This window comes from Loxodonta africana, chromosome 10 (assembly GCF_030014295.1).
Source record: "Loxodonta africana isolate mLoxAfr1 chromosome 10, mLoxAfr1.hap2, whole genome shotgun sequence".
Classification (NCBI taxonomy): Eukaryota; Metazoa; Chordata; class Mammalia; order Proboscidea; family Elephantidae; genus Loxodonta; species Loxodonta africana.
In genome coordinates, this window is record NC_087351.1 from 103,766,365 (window position 1) to 103,783,518 (window position 17,154).

Consider the following 17,154-nt stretch of genomic DNA (forward strand, 5'->3'; position numbering starts at 1 on the left):
GTCCCCTCCCGTGGGGACCAGTCTGGTCCCTGGCTAAACTGAAGCCTGGACGGATGGGGGGGCCAACTCCAGGGTCGTCGCAGACTGTCCACGGCAAGGGAGACGGGGAGCCACAGGGCCACCCCAGTTCTGGTCTGAGCATCCGGAAGAGGGGGTGAGCCTTTAGTGAAGGGCGGCGTGTGTTTCTGGAGAGCTACCACATCCACGTGCAGTGTGGAAACTGGGGTGACTTACCTGTATTCCTGGCCTAGTGCTACTCAGCCCCTCCCCACCCCCGAAAGAATGCCCTTACTAGCCAGCAACCTGTGGACAAGCTGGAGTCTCAGGCTCCCTCAAGGTAAGAGAAACCCTCAGTTTGTAGAGAGCTCGCACACACACACTGAAGCCCCCTCACCCCGTGTGGACATTCCCTAAGGAGGCTCTGTAAGCAGGGCAGAGGCCAAGATGCAATGGCAGTGGCTAGTGTGTACGCCTGTCTTTATCGGACCCAGAACCACAGGGTGGCTTGAATTGCTGGCCAGGAAATCATGAATTCAAACTCCCCCAGAGCATCTAACAGGACTGCCAGGCAACGTTGCTCAGGCTGTGTACTGTCAACGCCTAGGGATATTATTTGCATACACTACAAAAAGAAAAGTGCCTGTTGGCTTTGTGCAATGTGGCCACCTGGCTGCTAATGGCATCCAGCCTTTGGAACCTTTGGTTTGAGGGTTGCAATCTATCCACTGCTTCTGAGGGGCCCCCCAATCCAAGAGGGGGCTTCCCGCCTGGCTCTGGGACTCACCAGTCGCTGCATGCTCTTCACGTGGGTGGGGCTGATAGATAAGGCTTCTTCATACCATCGCCGGGCTTCGTCGATGTTTCCTCGGAGCTCGGCAACCTGGCCTCGCATGTATAGGACGTTGTGGGACATGGGGAAGAGGTTGGCAGCCTCCTGGGTACATGCTGTGGCCTCCGCGGGCTTCCCGATGCCGATGTAGACTTCAGCTGTGGGGAGAGTGAAAGCAGATGCTTCCCTGCTTCACTGCCCTTCAGAGGCCCTTGAGGGAGCTCCTACTCGTGTTAGGGACATTGACATCCCCCCAAGGGATCCCAGCAGGAGCCCATCTGGATGGGCAGGACCCAGGGCTGGCTAGTCTCTTGCCCTGAGCAGAAACAGCTGCAGGTTAGCAATCTTGTGTGTCCACGGTTACACAGAGACTTAAGGCATGTGCACCATGGGGCCCTGGGGGGTAGAGAGATGTCCCTACCAAGGGGAAAACGGTGAGGCCTACCTGGGCTCTGCCCTGATCTCTGAGAGGACTTCCACCCCCAGGGCCCACTGATGGTACCTCGGCACCTGGACAGAGACTGGTCTAGCCCTGCCCTGACAACCATGTAGAAAGGGCCAGAAGGAGAAAGGAACAGTAGACCAGAGGCACATAGCCCCTCACAAGGCAACAGCTCTGTCCTCTGGCCTGTTCTCGTGATGTGACAAGGGCAGCGGGCTGTCAGCTTATGTGTTTTGAGCCCTGGTGGCACAATTGTTAAGCACTCAGCTGCTAACCAAAATGCTGGCACATCAAACCCACCCAGACGCTCTGCAGGGGAAAGACCTGACAATCAGCGCCTGTAAAGATTACAGCCTAGAAAACCCCATGGGGAAGTTCTACGCTGTCGTATGGGGTCACTATGAGTAGGAATCAACTCGACAGCACCTAACAACAACAAAGGCATGAAATAAAATGTTGCCCCATCAGACCCTGCCCTCCAACCAGGGAGTTTATTGCACCCTGGAGACTAACTGTGTAACATCAGCAAAGCCCTTCAAAAAACCCACTGGTACTTTCAAAACAAGCAGGAAAATGGCCTTTCTTTTTACCTCCCGCTATGCTTTCTGTGCGGAGATCCCAAAACACTCTGGGCCCTGGCGTCCCCGGAAGGGCCCACCAGGCACTCCCAAGTACCCTCACCGAGTCCCTCAGGAACGTCACATCAAGTGCCCAAGCAGGGACTCTCATCTTGTCCCTCAGGCCTCTTCTCCTGAGGTCTTGTTCTGATTGCCAAGCTACCCTTCCCATGGGGCTCCTAAGTCTGCAAGGATGTCCAGAGGCCCCCTCCACCTCCTCTCCTTGCAAAGCCACACCTGTCCAGTCTACTGCCTCAGGGTCTTACTCAGGTGGCAGCTCCTCTACGGGCTCACTGACCCGTCTCCCATCTCCTGGCAGCCCCTCCCTGTCAGCTTCTGCCTTCACTCCTGGCCTCCTACACGGGCATGTGTCCAAGTTACATACACCAAAAAAAAAAAAAAAAAAACAAAAAAACCCACAAATCTGTTCCTGTCAAGTTGATTTCAACTCATAGCAACCCTATAGGACAGAGTAGAACTGCCCCATAGGGTTTCCAAGGAGCAGCTGGTGGATTCGAACTGCAGACCTTTATGGTTAGCAGCTGAATCTTCACCGCACCAAGAGGGCTCCAAGTTACGTATATGTATGTATAAATTATATATGGAAACTATTTTGTACTAACATATATGTATAATATCGTGCACACAAAAATAGGGATGCTAAAAGAATGTGATAAAAAAGACAGGAATAAAGTGTGACTGTTTTCCTCAGGCAGCTCTATGAGTTGTCTCCTGCAGGCCACTTCAGAAACGGTCTCGACTCCGGCGCAGTCTCCGTTCTGGCCCTCTTTCCCTCCTTGTGCCCACCAGTCTCTCACGCAGCTGCCTCCACACTGACCTCCTGAGGCAAAGCGCTGGCAGGCCATCCACCTGCTAAGAGACATCCTTCCTTAAGGCCCTCTCGTCTGCTGTTCCCTCCGCGGGCATGCAGCTCCGACGGTGCTCACCCCCCACTGCCTCAGTCTTTCCTTAAATGGCCTCCCAGTGAGGCTTGCCCGGGCGTCCTATTTAAACGTGTGCGTCCCCATCTGTGCCACACAACCCCTTCCTTTCCCTGCTGTTTTCCCCGGTAATGCTTCCTCAGGAGAGAGATGTGACAGTCTGCCCCTGTAAAGATTATACACAGTTCTGAAAACCCTGTGAGGCAGTTCTATTGTCCTATAGGGTCACTATGAGTTGGAGTTGATTTGATATTGACTTGATGCCAATGGGTAACAGGTAATGCTTTACTAGCTGATGGGCCTATTTTATTTCTTTATCTCACTAGAATGTGAGCCATGAGGGCAGCTTGTGCTGTTCACTGCTGTGTCTCTGGTGACGAGCACAGTGCCCAGCACGTAGTCCAAGTCCATTAAAGACCTGCCGAATGAATGGATGAATTGAATAAGTGAGTGCTACCAGCAATAATAACAGTAACTAACACTCATTAACACAAGCTTTGTGCAAGGAATTGCTCTCATTTATTTGCACAGTGATCCAATGAGGTAGACACTATTAATATTATCCCCACTGTACAGATGAGGGAACTAAGGTACTAGGAGGCTAAGCAACTTGCCCAAGGTCCCAGGGAAATAGGCCAGGATTAGAACCCAGGCGGGCTGGCCAGGGGCCTGTGCTCTCATCTTCCACCGTGGACAGTGTCTCCTCGGCCCTAAAATAACCCCCAGATTCCTATGGGTGGCATTCAGAGCCCTCTCACTGGCCCCACCGGCTAGTTAGTCTGGGCGCCTACTGCTCCTTGCCCCACCCGGGCCCTGGCCATAAGAAGCTACTTGCCATTTTCTGTATACCTTTGTTTATTCTGGTGCCTCTGCTCTTGATGCTGACACCCCCAGCCTCCTTTGAGGCCCAGCTCAGGCACCCCCCTCTCCTCAGCTGAGAGAGGGCCCCATCCTCTGCATCTCTGATGGCCTGTGTCACTAGAAGTATTTTCGTGGGAGTCTTGGCTCCCGTCCTGGACAGGAAACTCTCCAAGGACAGGCTCTGCTGCAGACTCGCCTTTCCATCCCCACACCTCCAGCTTCAAGCACAGACTGGGAAATGGCAGGGCGTGTTACATGGCTGTCGTCAGGGTTGACACTGCTGGCTTTGCAACCCCAATCAGCCTGGTGGGCCCCTCTCCTCAAACACCCTCACCTCTCTGGTGCTCATATTAACATCAATGACTGACTTCCCAGGCCAATACAGAGCCATGAATAAAGCACGGGGAGTGTCCCAAGCGACTCTCACAGACACGGAAACTTGGGCAAATCAAATACAACATGCTGAGCCCTACAGGTGGCAATGCCAAAATGCTTCGCCTTGCATTCTCAGGAGACTCAACGCCAAAGGCACTTATTGAGCACCTACTACACACGGGGGACTCGGCAGGAACGAAGGTACCATTTATTCATCCTTCGGGTTGTGCCCAGGTGAAATCTTGCCCCTCCTAGGAGGTAAACACCCTCCTGGTGGCTCCATCAGAGCAGTCTGATGTTTCTCAGTAACACAATTCTCTCGACGCTCTCGCCAGAAAGAGTCAAATGTGTGCCCACTGTGGTGTTAGGTTACCCAAGCGTGGCCACTGCTTGGGAGAGCTGGACAGAACGTTCCTCTCACTGTATACTTGGCTCCTGACTTGCTTCCATTTTGGGGGTAAGTGAATGCACATTTCCAAGATGCCCAGGGCCTGGAGCTGTTGTGGTAAGGAGCACCGAGCCTCCCATCTAGCTTACTATGTAAGAGGCCGATTTGGGAGAGCGAGACCTGAATGCTTCTAGAGTTTTTATAACAAGAATTGAAGAAACAATACCAACAGAGCAATGTACATGCCTGACTCTGTTGTGATTCTGTTCTGTAAGGGTCCTTCATGAGACCAAATACGATACCAGTATCTGCCCATCGCTGAGTTTTCGTGAGGCACAGTCTGATGCTATTGGTCTTGTCACATGATGAGATGGAAAAAGCAGTCATAATCGTTACGGCAGAAAGAAGAATTCAGGCCTCCAGAGAACGTCCTTCAGTGCCATAGGCGCTATAGGAGGAAACCGGTGGCACTGATATAACGCCTGTGCTCCTGAGGGTGGATGTTGGCAAACAAACACATGACCTAGGGCTGCCCCCAGTCCTTCTGCTTTAAGCTCAAACGGAAGGAGCACAGGGCACAATGCACTGCAGTGATTCCCAAACCATTTCCCCCTAATGGAAACTTTTCTCCATAGCGATCTTACCCTGATATACAAAAGGATTCTTAAGAGTGGGCAGCTTGGCTTCCCTCTTGGGTCATCTCCTTCTACCTGCATCCAGGCACCACAGAGCTGTAGGGTACACAGTTTGCAAGTCATAGGTTAAAGAGAAGAACTCAGAGGATTTGGTTCCTGCCCTTGGGCCTTGTGTATGGATCTGCTCACCTGTCGATTGGGGGCCACATCTCTCAAGGGCAGTGGTAAGGACCAAACATGATGGTGGAAGCCCATGTTGTTATTGTTTTTAGGTGGTGTTGAGTTGATTCTGATTCATAGTGACCCTATGTACAACAGAACGAAACACGGCCCGATCCTGTGCCATCTTCACAATCGTTGCTATGTACGAGCCCATTGTTGCAGCCACTGTGTCAATCTATCTAGTGGAGGGTCTTCCTTTTTTTCACTGACCCTCTACCAAGCATCATGTCCTTCTCCAGGGACTGGTCTCTCCTGATAACACGCCCAAAGTATGTAAAACGAGGTCTAGCCATCCTCCCTTCTAAGGAACATTCTGGCTGTACTTCTTCCAAGAAAGATTTGTTCATTCTTCTGGCAGTCCACGGTATATTTAACATTCTTTGTCAGCACCATAATTCAAAGACATCAATTCTTTGGTCCTGTTTATTCACTGTCTAGCTTTTGGATGCATATGAGGCAACTGAAAACATCATGGCTTGGGTCAGGCTCACCTTAGTCCCCAAAGTGACATCTTTGCTTTTTAACACTTTAAAGAGATTTTTTTGGGGCAAATCTGCAATGTGCCTTTTGATTTCTTGACTGCTGCTTCCATGGGTGTTGACTGTGGATCTAGGTAAAATGAAATTCTTGACAACTTCAATATTTTCTTTGTTTATCATGATGTTGCTCATTGGTCCGGCTATGAGGATTTTTTTAATGTTGAAGTGTAATCCACACTGAAGGCTGTAGTCCTTTGATCTTCATCAGCAAGTGCTGCAAGTCTTCTTCGCTTTCTATATTCCAGGTTGTTAATTAATCTTCCTCGAATCCTGATGCCATGTTCTTCTTCACATAGTCCAGCTTCTCGGATTGTCTACTCAGCATACAGACTGAATAAGTATGATGATAGGATACAGCCCTGATGCACACCTTTCATGATTTTAAACCACACAGTATCGCCTTGTTCTGTTCGAATGACCACTTCTTGGTTTATGTATGGGTTCCTCACAGGCATAATTAAGTGTTCTGGAATTCCCATTCTCTGCAATGTTATCCATAATTTGTTATGATCCACACAGGAAGCTCACAGTGAGTTGAACATGGTGGGGATTTATGCTTTTGTCCAGCCTCACCCCTCTGAGACTGCAGAGTGAGGAAGCAAAGGTTCAAGGAGGTCGAGTGACTCATCTCAGTGCCGCAGCTCTATTTGGCGAAGTCAGTGGGTTTGGTGGAGCCAGGTCTCAGGGCTCCAGGTTCAGCCTTCCCATTCTGCCCCAGCTTGTTTCAGACAATGCATTAACACAGGCATTCCACTTTAAGAGGAAATTACATTTTCATGGGCACAAGTCTTAGGCTCCAGGAATAAACTTTAGTGGTGGGATGTCTGGCATTAATTAACTAGTTTGGGATAGGGTTTGGGCAGGAAGAGGAAAGGATTCCTGAAACTTCCTTCCTAGCGTCCCTGAACTCACTCAGAGGTGTCCTTCTCTGCTCAGGCACACGGCTGGTCCTAGGAGAAAAGGACGCCACACAGGTATTTACTATGAGCTGGTGCTGCTTGGGAAGCCTTCTCTCTTGGGAGGCCACAGCTCAAAAAAAAACCCACTGTCTCACCAGAAGAGGGTCTCCCGAGTGTCCCCCTGCCCCTGGTCACTAGCCCCCTCCTCCATGCTCCCATAGCTCCTTGTATAATCTCTATCATCACTCTATCCCATACCGTCTTGCTAGGGGACCCTCCAATCTTTGCTTCTTGTTCTGTCAGGGTCTCATCTGCTACAGCCACACACCTGGCTTCTCTCCCAGCCCTCTTCCCATTCCCATCTGATTGATGAGTTTGGGAGAAGGACCTGAGCCTGCTCACCTTGACCCCTTGGGGCTCTTTCTGTCCCAGCAGCTTGTCCTGTGGGTGCCACATTCTCGGCTTGCTCATGCAGGTACTTTATTGTGCTGGGTGCTACCTTTCAACTGGAAGGTCAGCGATTTGGGATTTGTTGTTGTTACATGCCGTTGAGTTGATTCCGACTCATAATGACTCTATGTATAAAAGAACAAAACACTGCCTGGTCCTGCAATTTGGGATAAACCGAAAACCAAACCCATTGCCGTCGAGTCGATTCCGACTCATAGCGACCCTACAGGACAGAGCAGAACTGCCCCATAGAGTTTTCACAGCTGTAATCTTGATCTGAGAGGACTGATAATGCTCGGACAGTCCTTTGTGGAACCCCCTGGTTTGTCCTTGTCATCTGGTTGGGGTGAAAAATGTTGGAAATACAATCCCCCTCTGCTCACAAAGCTTCAGTGGTTCCCCATTGCAAACTGAACATAGCCCACATGTTTTTGTATCACATTCAAAATCAAGGCCCTGCCTTTCCAACTTCTCTGTGCCTCTGTTTGTGCACCCCTTTCACCCGGAGTGCCTTCCCTGAGTGGCCATTCATCAAAGAGCCAGCACTCCTCTCTAGGTGCCACTGAACCCCACTCTGCACAGGACTCCCCTGAAGCCTTGGGGTGGACCATCTCTCACGCTCCGTTCTCCTCCACCCGAGCTCTCTAGGAAGGCCCTCATCCCAGCTGGCCTTGTATCACAGTGATCGGCGAAAGTGCTGTCTCTTCCAGTAGAGGCGAGGGGTCAAGGGTGGTTCGTCTTGGCAATGCACCATGTCCCTAACTTTGCCTTGTACCCAGAAGGTTTTTTGCCAAACCAAACTAAAGATATGACCTGAAAAGGGCTGAGCTATGCTGCCAGGAGGGATCTCTGGGTGGTGTAAACGGTTAATGTGCTCGACTGCTAACTGGAAGGTTGGTCGTTCATGTCCCCCCAGAGGTGCCTCAGAAAAAAAGCCTGGTGATCTACTTCTGAAAAACCAGTCATTGAAAACCCTATGGAGCCCAGTTCTACTCTAACACATGGGGGGTCGGCACGAGTTGGAGTCGACTTGACAACTGGTATTTTCTATAAACGCTGCGAGGTCCTGAGGCCTGAGGATTGTTGTTCTCCAGGTGAAGGGGCATTCCTGACTGGGGACCTGACTGCACCACAATCCCACATAGGCCACTTTCCTCACTCACTCACCCATCTAACGCCGTCAAACCCCTGCTTCGTGTCAGCTGCAAGGTTGAGAATTGGCTCAGATGTGCTGGCCTCAGGCTCAGAGATGTGCAGGGCCCACACTGTGCAAAGGCACTGGGCCAAGGGGGGCTGACACCTAGTCTGGACTCCGCTGGTAGGCTGTGAGCCTGACGCAGGGCTGCGTCTGCCTGAGGAATGCGAGGGAGGCGTTTCTTCTCACAAAGGCATCTTCTGCTGGCCAAGCCTGCTCCTTCGGGACTGAGTCCACGCAGAGGGGACACCTTTCCACTCTTGTACAAACGTGCAGTGCAGAGGCAGCCCCAAGAACTGTAAACCTTCACTGTCAGGTCCTCTGTGCCACCTGAGAGCTGACGGAGCAGGAAGAAGGGAAAACACTCACGTGGCACCAGGCATTTCCTGGCCTTGTATGTGAGGACTTCAGGTAGGCGGCAAGGGACTGTTCTCAAAACCATCTCCTTTAGCCATCTTCTTTACCCAAACTCTGCCTCACTACAGAGAGTGGCTCGTGCTGGGAAAGAAGCCTCAGCAACTTGGTTCTGGGGCAACCCTGCCCGTGGCGGCCGAGGAGTCCCCCTGGGGAGGATGCAGTTGTCTGCCAGGAGCTCAAGGTGCTCCCCGAGCGTGCCTTCCGTGTTGTCATGAATTCGTTCTTTCACAGAAAATTCAGCGTGTGAGCCAAAGAGAAAGGGGTCATGTGTCCGGGCAAGCTTCCTGTCACCCTTTCAAATCACCAAGGCCTAGGAGAGGCCTTCGTCCTTATCAGCTCTCACTGGAACTGTTCTTTGTTTGGGGAAGGCTGGACAGGGAAAGGAAGAGTTGACTGTTTTCATGTGTCCTCCTACCGAGCATCTCTGGGCTAGGCCCTAAGCAAGGCCCTGCAGTCCCCAAGATGAACACAGCCCAGGTCCTGTACTCACCGAGGGCCTGGCCAAATTTCTTCTCCAGGGCCTGGGCTGCACAGTTGGCATTTATTTCCCAGTTTGTGTCTGGCTGTGTCAGTCTGTCAAGAATGGCCCCTTCCCCAGGGGCAGGTTGGGAGAGCGAGGCTGGCCCCTCAGCCCCTAGCTGCATTGGTGACACACTTTATCCCTCCCAGGCCTTTACCCAGCTGATCTCCAGAGTCCTCATCCTTCCCCACCTCCTTAGCAGACCTTGACGAGTCATCCAAAGAGAATACAGAAGTCACCAGAGCAGACTGTGAACCTCTTTTTGCCCCCACACTGACAAGTCCATCTGTGCCCTCTGTGCCACTCCCTCTGCGTCCCATCTGTGGTAACTGAGGGCCACCCCCTCTGTGACCCTCGTGCCTTCTTGAGGAGTTCATACCTTACGCACCCCTGCTCTCTCCTGATCCTCCCCATCAGCAGACCAACACGCTTCTGTATCGGCCATCTTTAAAACCCCTCCCTGGGTCCTAGTTCTCTCCCTTCACCCCACATTCCTCCCCAGCCTCCCACTTCCCCACTCTGCTCCATGTAGCGGGAGGGCCTGCAGGCAACACGAGTTGTTCACCCTCACCATCTCCACTTCCTCACCTGCCGTCGCCCTGCACCCCACACCAGTGTGACTTCTACCTCTGCTACTCGCTGCAACTGGTCTCATCATGGCCACCAACTCCCCTATGCCAAACCCAACAAACGCCTCTGTTCCACCTTACTCGGCCTCTCAGCAGCACTTCTTACCGGTCACATCTTCCTTGAAAAGTTATTTTAATAGTGAGAGCTTGCCACATGCATTATCTTGTGTGATTGTTATGGCTCACCTCATTGCACAGATGAAGACACTACGGCTCAGAGGGACAAGGAAAACCTATCCTGGCAGACAGACTGCCACTACATGGTGGGGCTAGGATTTCAGTGAGTCTGACTCCAGAACCCAAGCTCTTGACTGTACTGCACAGGCTCCTTTTGCATACCTCTGGCACCATGACACCACCTCTCCTGGTTTGTCCTGCCTTGCTGCCACTCTCTTTCAGCGAACGTGGCTTTTCCTCTCCTCCCCAAACTTTAAATGTGGCAGGGGCTCGGTCATGGCCCTGTCCTTCACACCTTCTGCACTCTTTTCCCAGGCCTTCTCATCACACCCCTTGGCTTTAAATCCCAACTCCCCAACTTATATCTCCAGCCCAAATCTGAAATGCAGATTTGAACATTCGGCTGCTTTCTTGGCACCTTTACTCAATGGCCTTCAGCATCTGACACTTACAAGTTCAAACAAGACTCCGGATTTTTCTCCTCCCTGACCCTAAGACCAATTCTTCCCCCAGCTTCCCCACCACAGAAACGGCATCGCCATCCACCCATCTTCTCATGCACAAAATACATGAGTCTTCCTTGATTCTTCCTTTTCCTTCACTCCCATATCTGATCCATCAACAAGTCCCATCAGTTCCACCTTGAAAATGCGCCTTAAGTGTCCAGTTCTCTCCCCCTCCCTTGTTGCCAATGAACACCAAGCTGCTCTCCATCACATGGGCCAACACGGCTAACTCTCCTCCTGCTTCCACTCCTGCGGCCTCTCACCCCACTTTCAAGCTGGCTGGAGTAACCCTTTAAAAACCTCATTCTGATCCTTTCACTCTCCTGCCTGAAGCCCTTGGCTAGTTCTTCAACTGCTGTAGGTTAAAGTTCAAAGACCTTAGCGTGGCTGCCAGGGGCACTGGCATGATCCTACCCAGGCCCTTCTGCCTCACCTTGGGCCCCTTCACCGCTTGCTCTTTAGGCGTCAAGCCCTGGGGCTTCATCTGTTTGTCCAACACTCAGAGCTCCCTACAGGCACTCCCACAAGCCATCTCCTGTGCCTCCTCTGCCTTTACCATTGTGGGCCAACCAACTGCTAATGGCTTTTCAGGTCTTTGCCCAAATGTGCCCCAGCTACTCTGGCTCCCCCATTAGGTGACCAGTTCTCAGGGAACCCTGCAGTGCTCCTTCCTGGCACTTGGCACGGGTGTGAAGTGTTTCTGGAATTGTTTTACTTCACGACAGTAAACTCCATGAAGGTGGGGGCTGCGTCTATCTATCTCCAGCACCTCTGCACTCCAGAGCCTAGCTCCAACTGACACATCAACAGGTGCTCAAAAATACTCTGTAGTAGTGAAAGATGTTGAACTGGCAAATGCTGTGTTATCTTTATTTTTATAAAACCTTTATATAGATATAAAATTGAACGTAGGAGCACCTACCGTGGGTTAGAGCTGGGGTTCTGGGGCCACACTGGTTGAGTTTGAAATTAGACCTCTCTACTTATTAGTTGGAAACCCTGGTGGTGTAGTGGTTACGTGCTACGGCTGCTAACCAAAGGGTCAGCAGTTCGAATCTGCCAGGCGCTCTTTGGAAACTCTATGGGGCAGTTCTACTCCGTCCTATAGGGTTGCTATGAGTCGGAATTGACTCGACGGCACTGGGTTTGGTTTTTGGTTTACTTATTAGTTGGCATTCCTGGGTGGTGCAAACAGTTAAGTGCTCAACTGCTGGCTGAAAGGTTATCAGTTCAATCCCACCCAGAGGCATTTCCGAAGACAGGCCTGGTGATCTGCTTCCAAAAGGCCACAACCTTGAAAACCCTATGGACACACGGGGTTGCCAAGAGTCAGAATTGACTCCACAGCAACTAACAACGACAACAACTTATTAGCCATGTAACCTTAGGCGAGTTACCTGATGGCTGTGTCTCAGTTTCTCTATCTGTAAAATGGGGTGAATAAGGGCATTTACACCTCATAAGGTTATTAAGGGAGACCTGGTGGCACAGTCGTTAAGGGCTATGGCTAGTAACCAACCAAAAGGTCAGCAGTTCAAATCTACCAGCCACTCCTTGGAAACATTATGGGGCAGTTCCCTTACAAAGACTGAATAAGTTAAACATGTCGATAACATCTGGCACATATACAGTGGAATAACATCTGGCACGTACACAGTGCTCGATAACCATCAGGTACATGCACACTGTAGACCCTTAGTCAAAGTCCTCCAGGGCTGGAGAGGGGCAGGGCTGGTGGAGCTGACTGACCTAGGCTGCACCGTGTGCAGGGCCAGGCCTGACCCATCAGCAGGCACTGCGTGTCCTGCTGCCACTCGCTGTGCAGTGACCCCACACACCACCTGTTTGGGAGCTGTTTTCATCTCATCACGGCGGTCACACCACAGGATTACCCTCAGCCCTGCTGATGCACCTCCTGGAGGCTGGGAGGAGCCTGGTGGGGGCAGGAAGAAGAGGGCAGGTCCAGCCAGGGCCCAGGAATTTGTGAGAGTCTCACAGCTTTAAATTCCCAGCAGAAACCAGAAAATCTGATCTTGCACATCTAAGAATAGCCACTGGTTTCAACTGTGAGAGGTGCCAAAGTGAAAGCTATAATTATTAGCAAGTAACAAGCAGAAATTAACCACCTACCGCAAAGTCATTTTTAGCTGCCATCCCAGTGTGGAAACTGAAGGATGGGCACCAGGAAGCTCCCTTGGTTTGGGAGAGACTTGGAATGCAGGAATTCCTAAAGGTCAAGGGTGAGATTTGTATTCTAAAGAAGAAGCCGCAATCAGCTTCTGTTCATGGTGGTGGAACAGTCTGGAAAAGGAGAATGGTGATGGTGGCACCGCATGATAACGTCATCAATGTCACTGAATTGTACATGTAAAAACTGTTGCATTTGCCAAAGCTTTGTTATGTATATTTTTACCACAATAAAAAAAGAAGTAGTTCCATGGTTCCTAGGGAGATGTGTCTTGAGATGAAATAAACATCAAACGCTGTAGTTCAGCTCTCCTGACTCCTGCCCCGGTGAGACCGCAACGTGCTTACTACTGCTCTCTGGCCTGGGATGCCCCTACTGCAAAATGGCGGAATAACCCGCTTCTGACCTTCTCTACAAGACGATATGTATACAAATGGCACTGGAAGATACTTGAAACATTCTGGAAAGATCATATAGATGGATAGTTGCTTTCAAAGTACGGTGTGAAGTTCAGATGCCATAAGGAAAAGATTGATAAGTGTATTTCTTAAAAACCTGTTTTGCAAAAGCAGGAAAAAAAAAAAGAGAAAACACAAATAAAATAATGAAGGAGGACTAGTTATAGTGCATATCACAGACACAGGGCAGATTTCTTGGATATATAATAAATGTCTACAAATCAAAGAGAAAACCTCAGTACCTAAGAAGATAAATGAACAAAAGACGTGAACAGACAAATGGAATATCATTTTTCACCTACTGACATTGGCAAAGATCTGTTGTTGTTGTCAGGTACTGTCGAGGCAGACGGACTTATAACGACCATACAGGACAGAGTAAAACCGGCCCATAGAGTTTCCAAGGAGCAGCTGGTGGATTTGAACTGCTGACCTTCTCGTTAGCAGCCGAGCCTTAGCCACTACGCCACCAGGGCAAGATCTAGAAGGTTGATATTCACCATGTTAACAAGGATGTGAGAAAATGGACATTCACACATTGTTGACCACACCTTAAGCCGGTGCAATTCTATGCAGGGCAAGGTGGTAAAATTTATGAAAATTAAAAATACAGTATATTTCCACTTTTAGGAATTTACCTTACAAATATATATATAAGCACTGTCTTTAGTAGGAAAATACTAGCAACAATCTAAGTGTTAATTAACTGAATGCTCGTTAACTCATGGCAAATCCATAGAATGGGTTTTTACTATAAACTATACCACAGTATAAACTACGCAGTTGCTAAACAGGAGGAGCGGGCTTTATGTGTGCTGACTTGCCATGGTCTCCAGGACACCCTGTGAGGAGGGTGGTGGTGGGGACGGATCAGACCAGTGTGTGTCATCTCTCTAGAAGGTTCCCAGAACTAACAGTGGTTGCCTTTGGGCAAGGGTGACTGAGGCCCAGAGGGAAGGGACTTTTCAACTCTATGTCTTTTGTGTGTTTGCAGCCGTATATCACATGCATGTATTACTTATTCAATAAATAAATAAAATTGTCACAAAGGCCCCAACAAACCAAAGAACAAAGCAAGTACGTGCCACGCCAGGCCAGTTACAGGTGTTCTGGTGGATGAAGCCAAGGAACTGGGGTTGGAACGTGTTCAGGACAGGAGAAGAGGAGGTGCAGAGGGGAGGGTGCCCAAAGAGCAGATCACACCACACGGAAGGGAGGGCACCTCCATGGTCACGCATCTCTGGCCTTCTTGGGGTCTGTGCTCTCTGCGGGCCTCACAGAGTAGCTGGAGGCTCAAGCGCTCTATACATGAGAACCTTTGCCATACAACCGGCCAGAGTCCCTCTTATACGACAGGCTGGAAATCTGCCATCTTCTCAGAGTGACCTTACCTTCAAGCCTCAAATCTGGAGCCGCCTTCACCATGGGCTCCCATCACGAGCTTCTACTACACTCAGCTTACCAAAAAACCACCACGTGGCAAGAGGCCTCCAAATGCCAGAGAAACACTATAGCTATAGGTGTTAGGCCTGGACCTAACTAGTTTCATCTAAAACTTGCAAAATTTATGGCAGAAATCGTAAAACTGATCTTGCATCTCCAGGAATAGCTGCTGTTAGAATGATGGTGCGTACAAGAGGTGTATGTTACCTGGTTTCCACAAATTGCGAATAAATGTGGTCACTTATTTCAACTCTCAGAGCAGTAATGCTCAAACCACATAAGGCAAAACCCTCACAGTTCAGTGGAATCTCCTTCTGTTTCTTCTGAATTTATCTCTTTAAAGACTACGGGAATATACGACATTATTCTAAATCTTGACTTAAAAGCATGGCTTTGAAAGAGTCAATATGGCATAAATTCTAAAAATATTCTAATGTATTCCATTCATTCACATTGCATATTTGCTCATGGACATATAAGCACTATATGCATAGAAGCACTATGCATATTCTGTACTGAGTCTATAAGGCAAAGTATGCCACTTGCTTTCTTTTTCTTTCTTTTTTAATAGTATTATATTGTATTTTTGGTAGAAGTATACACAAGCAAAACAGGTTCGCATTCAACAATTGTTCAGTGACATTGGTTACATTCTTCACATTGTACCAACAGTCTCACTATCTCTGTTCTAGTAGTTCCACTCCCATTAACCTAGTCTCACCTTCCTCCACCCTTCTCATCTATGCTTTAGAGTATATGTTGATCATTTGGTCTCAAGTAGATTGTTTTCTAGAAGAGTGCAATACTCAAGAGTGACATTCATTACATTATGAGCTACCCTACTATTTAGCTAAAAGGTGACTTGAGGGGATAGTTTTGGCTCAAGGCTGAAAGAATATCTCAGGGCAACAGTCTCAGGGAATCCTCCTATCTCAGTGAGTCCAGTAAGTGTGGATTTTTGAGAATTTGAAGTTCTGTTCTACATTTTTCTCCGTTTCTCTCAGGATCCATCTGTTGTGGTTCTGATCAGAACATATGGTAATGGTAGCCAGGCACCATCTAGTTCTTCTGGTCTCAGGGTAGAGGAGGCCATGGTTTATGTAGACCATTAGTCCTGTAGACCAGTTCCTTCTTTCTCTTTTGCTCCAAATGAGTAGGGACCAATAGTTGTATTTTAGATGGCTGCTTGCAAGCTTTAAGATCCCAAACACTACTCACCAGACTAGGACGTAGAACATACACTTTATGAACTGTGTTATGCCAATTGACTGAATTGTCCCACCAGATATGGCCCTAAGTCTCCAAACCAAGAAAACTAATCTCATGATTAGTGATTGGTTAGGTCTAAGAAGTATTAGATTCTGTGACCCATACATACATACATACATATATATATATATATATATATGAATATACATATATGTATACACATACATATAGATACATATATGAGAAGCCCTGGTGGCCAGGGGCTTAGCGAGGGTAACTGTGCCCAGGGACAATCTCTAAGTTATGTCCTCCAACCAATTTAAAGATGAATAGATTTTGATAGTGGTGACCCACCAGCAGAAACACCTTCCTGCTCTTGTCTGGCTGCCTCAGTGAGTTAACTTTCATATTTGTGGCATCGTCCTCTTGGTCTTATGCCCAGGGGTAAGTGCTCCCCTTTGTTTCCCCCCTCACTACGCCTCTGTTAGTGGCACTGTGGTTAAGTGCTCAGCTGTTAACTGAAAGTTCAGTTGTTCAAACCCACGAGCCCCTCTGCAGGAGAAAGATGTGGCAGTCTGCTTCTGTAAAGATTTATGGGCTTAGAAACTCTATGGGACAGTTTTATTCTGTCCTACAGGGTTGCGAGCAGTCAGAATCGAATGGACTCGATGGCAGTGGGGTTTTTTTTTTTTTTTTGCTATAGGCTATGGCAATGAGAAATTGATCTTACATGATTACTCAAAAATTTAAGGATAGCTCCAAAGTGAATCTTGGCCGCTAAGCTCTTCAATGTTCTAATAAGCAGGTATAAAATTTCCTTTCCAAGAGTCATGGCAGGCCCTGCGAAGGGGAAAAGTCCCAGGATAACTGAGTGGAGGGCAGCAAGGACTGAGCAAAGCTCTCCTGGAACATCATGACCCTCAGCTCATTAACTCTTCCAAGAAACATGCAAGAGAAGCAATGCCTGTGAGGTCAAGGGAGAGAGTTTAGCCAAGAAGGATCGCCTTCAGTCCTTCTGGATTTTTAGGTGTTGGCCCTTCAAAAGCTCACAGCTCAAGCCCAATTTCAAAGACGACTCTACTCCCACGCTAGCCCTGCAAGTTCAGCCAGGCTCACCTGGCCAGGACAGAAACACACTCCCTCCCTTTCTGTTCTCTGCAGCCACTGCTCACAAAGGTGACAGGGAAGGACGGGCGCCAGAATCCTGTTGGGCC

The 17,154-nt window shown here is 49.2% G+C and overlaps 1 protein-coding gene across 21 annotated transcripts in view; it reads right to left on the bottom strand.

The window, feature by feature from the left end:
* TTC7B (tetratricopeptide repeat domain 7B) overlaps nucleotides 1–17,154 on the bottom strand; it is a 312,659-nt gene that overhangs the window by 39,972 nt on the left and 255,533 nt on the right. For 15 of the 21 annotated variants that reach the window (XM_023546494.2, XM_064292872.1, XM_023546492.2 and 12 more), the window contains one exon: nucleotides 785–987. The exons of 1 other annotated variant lie outside the window; for it this stretch is intronic. In XM_023546494.2, the coding sequence (XP_023402262.1) occupies nucleotides 785–987 (203 nt within the window). 5 more of the 21 variants (XR_010323214.1, XR_010323213.1, XR_010323212.1 and 2 more) reach the window with 5 other exon arrangements.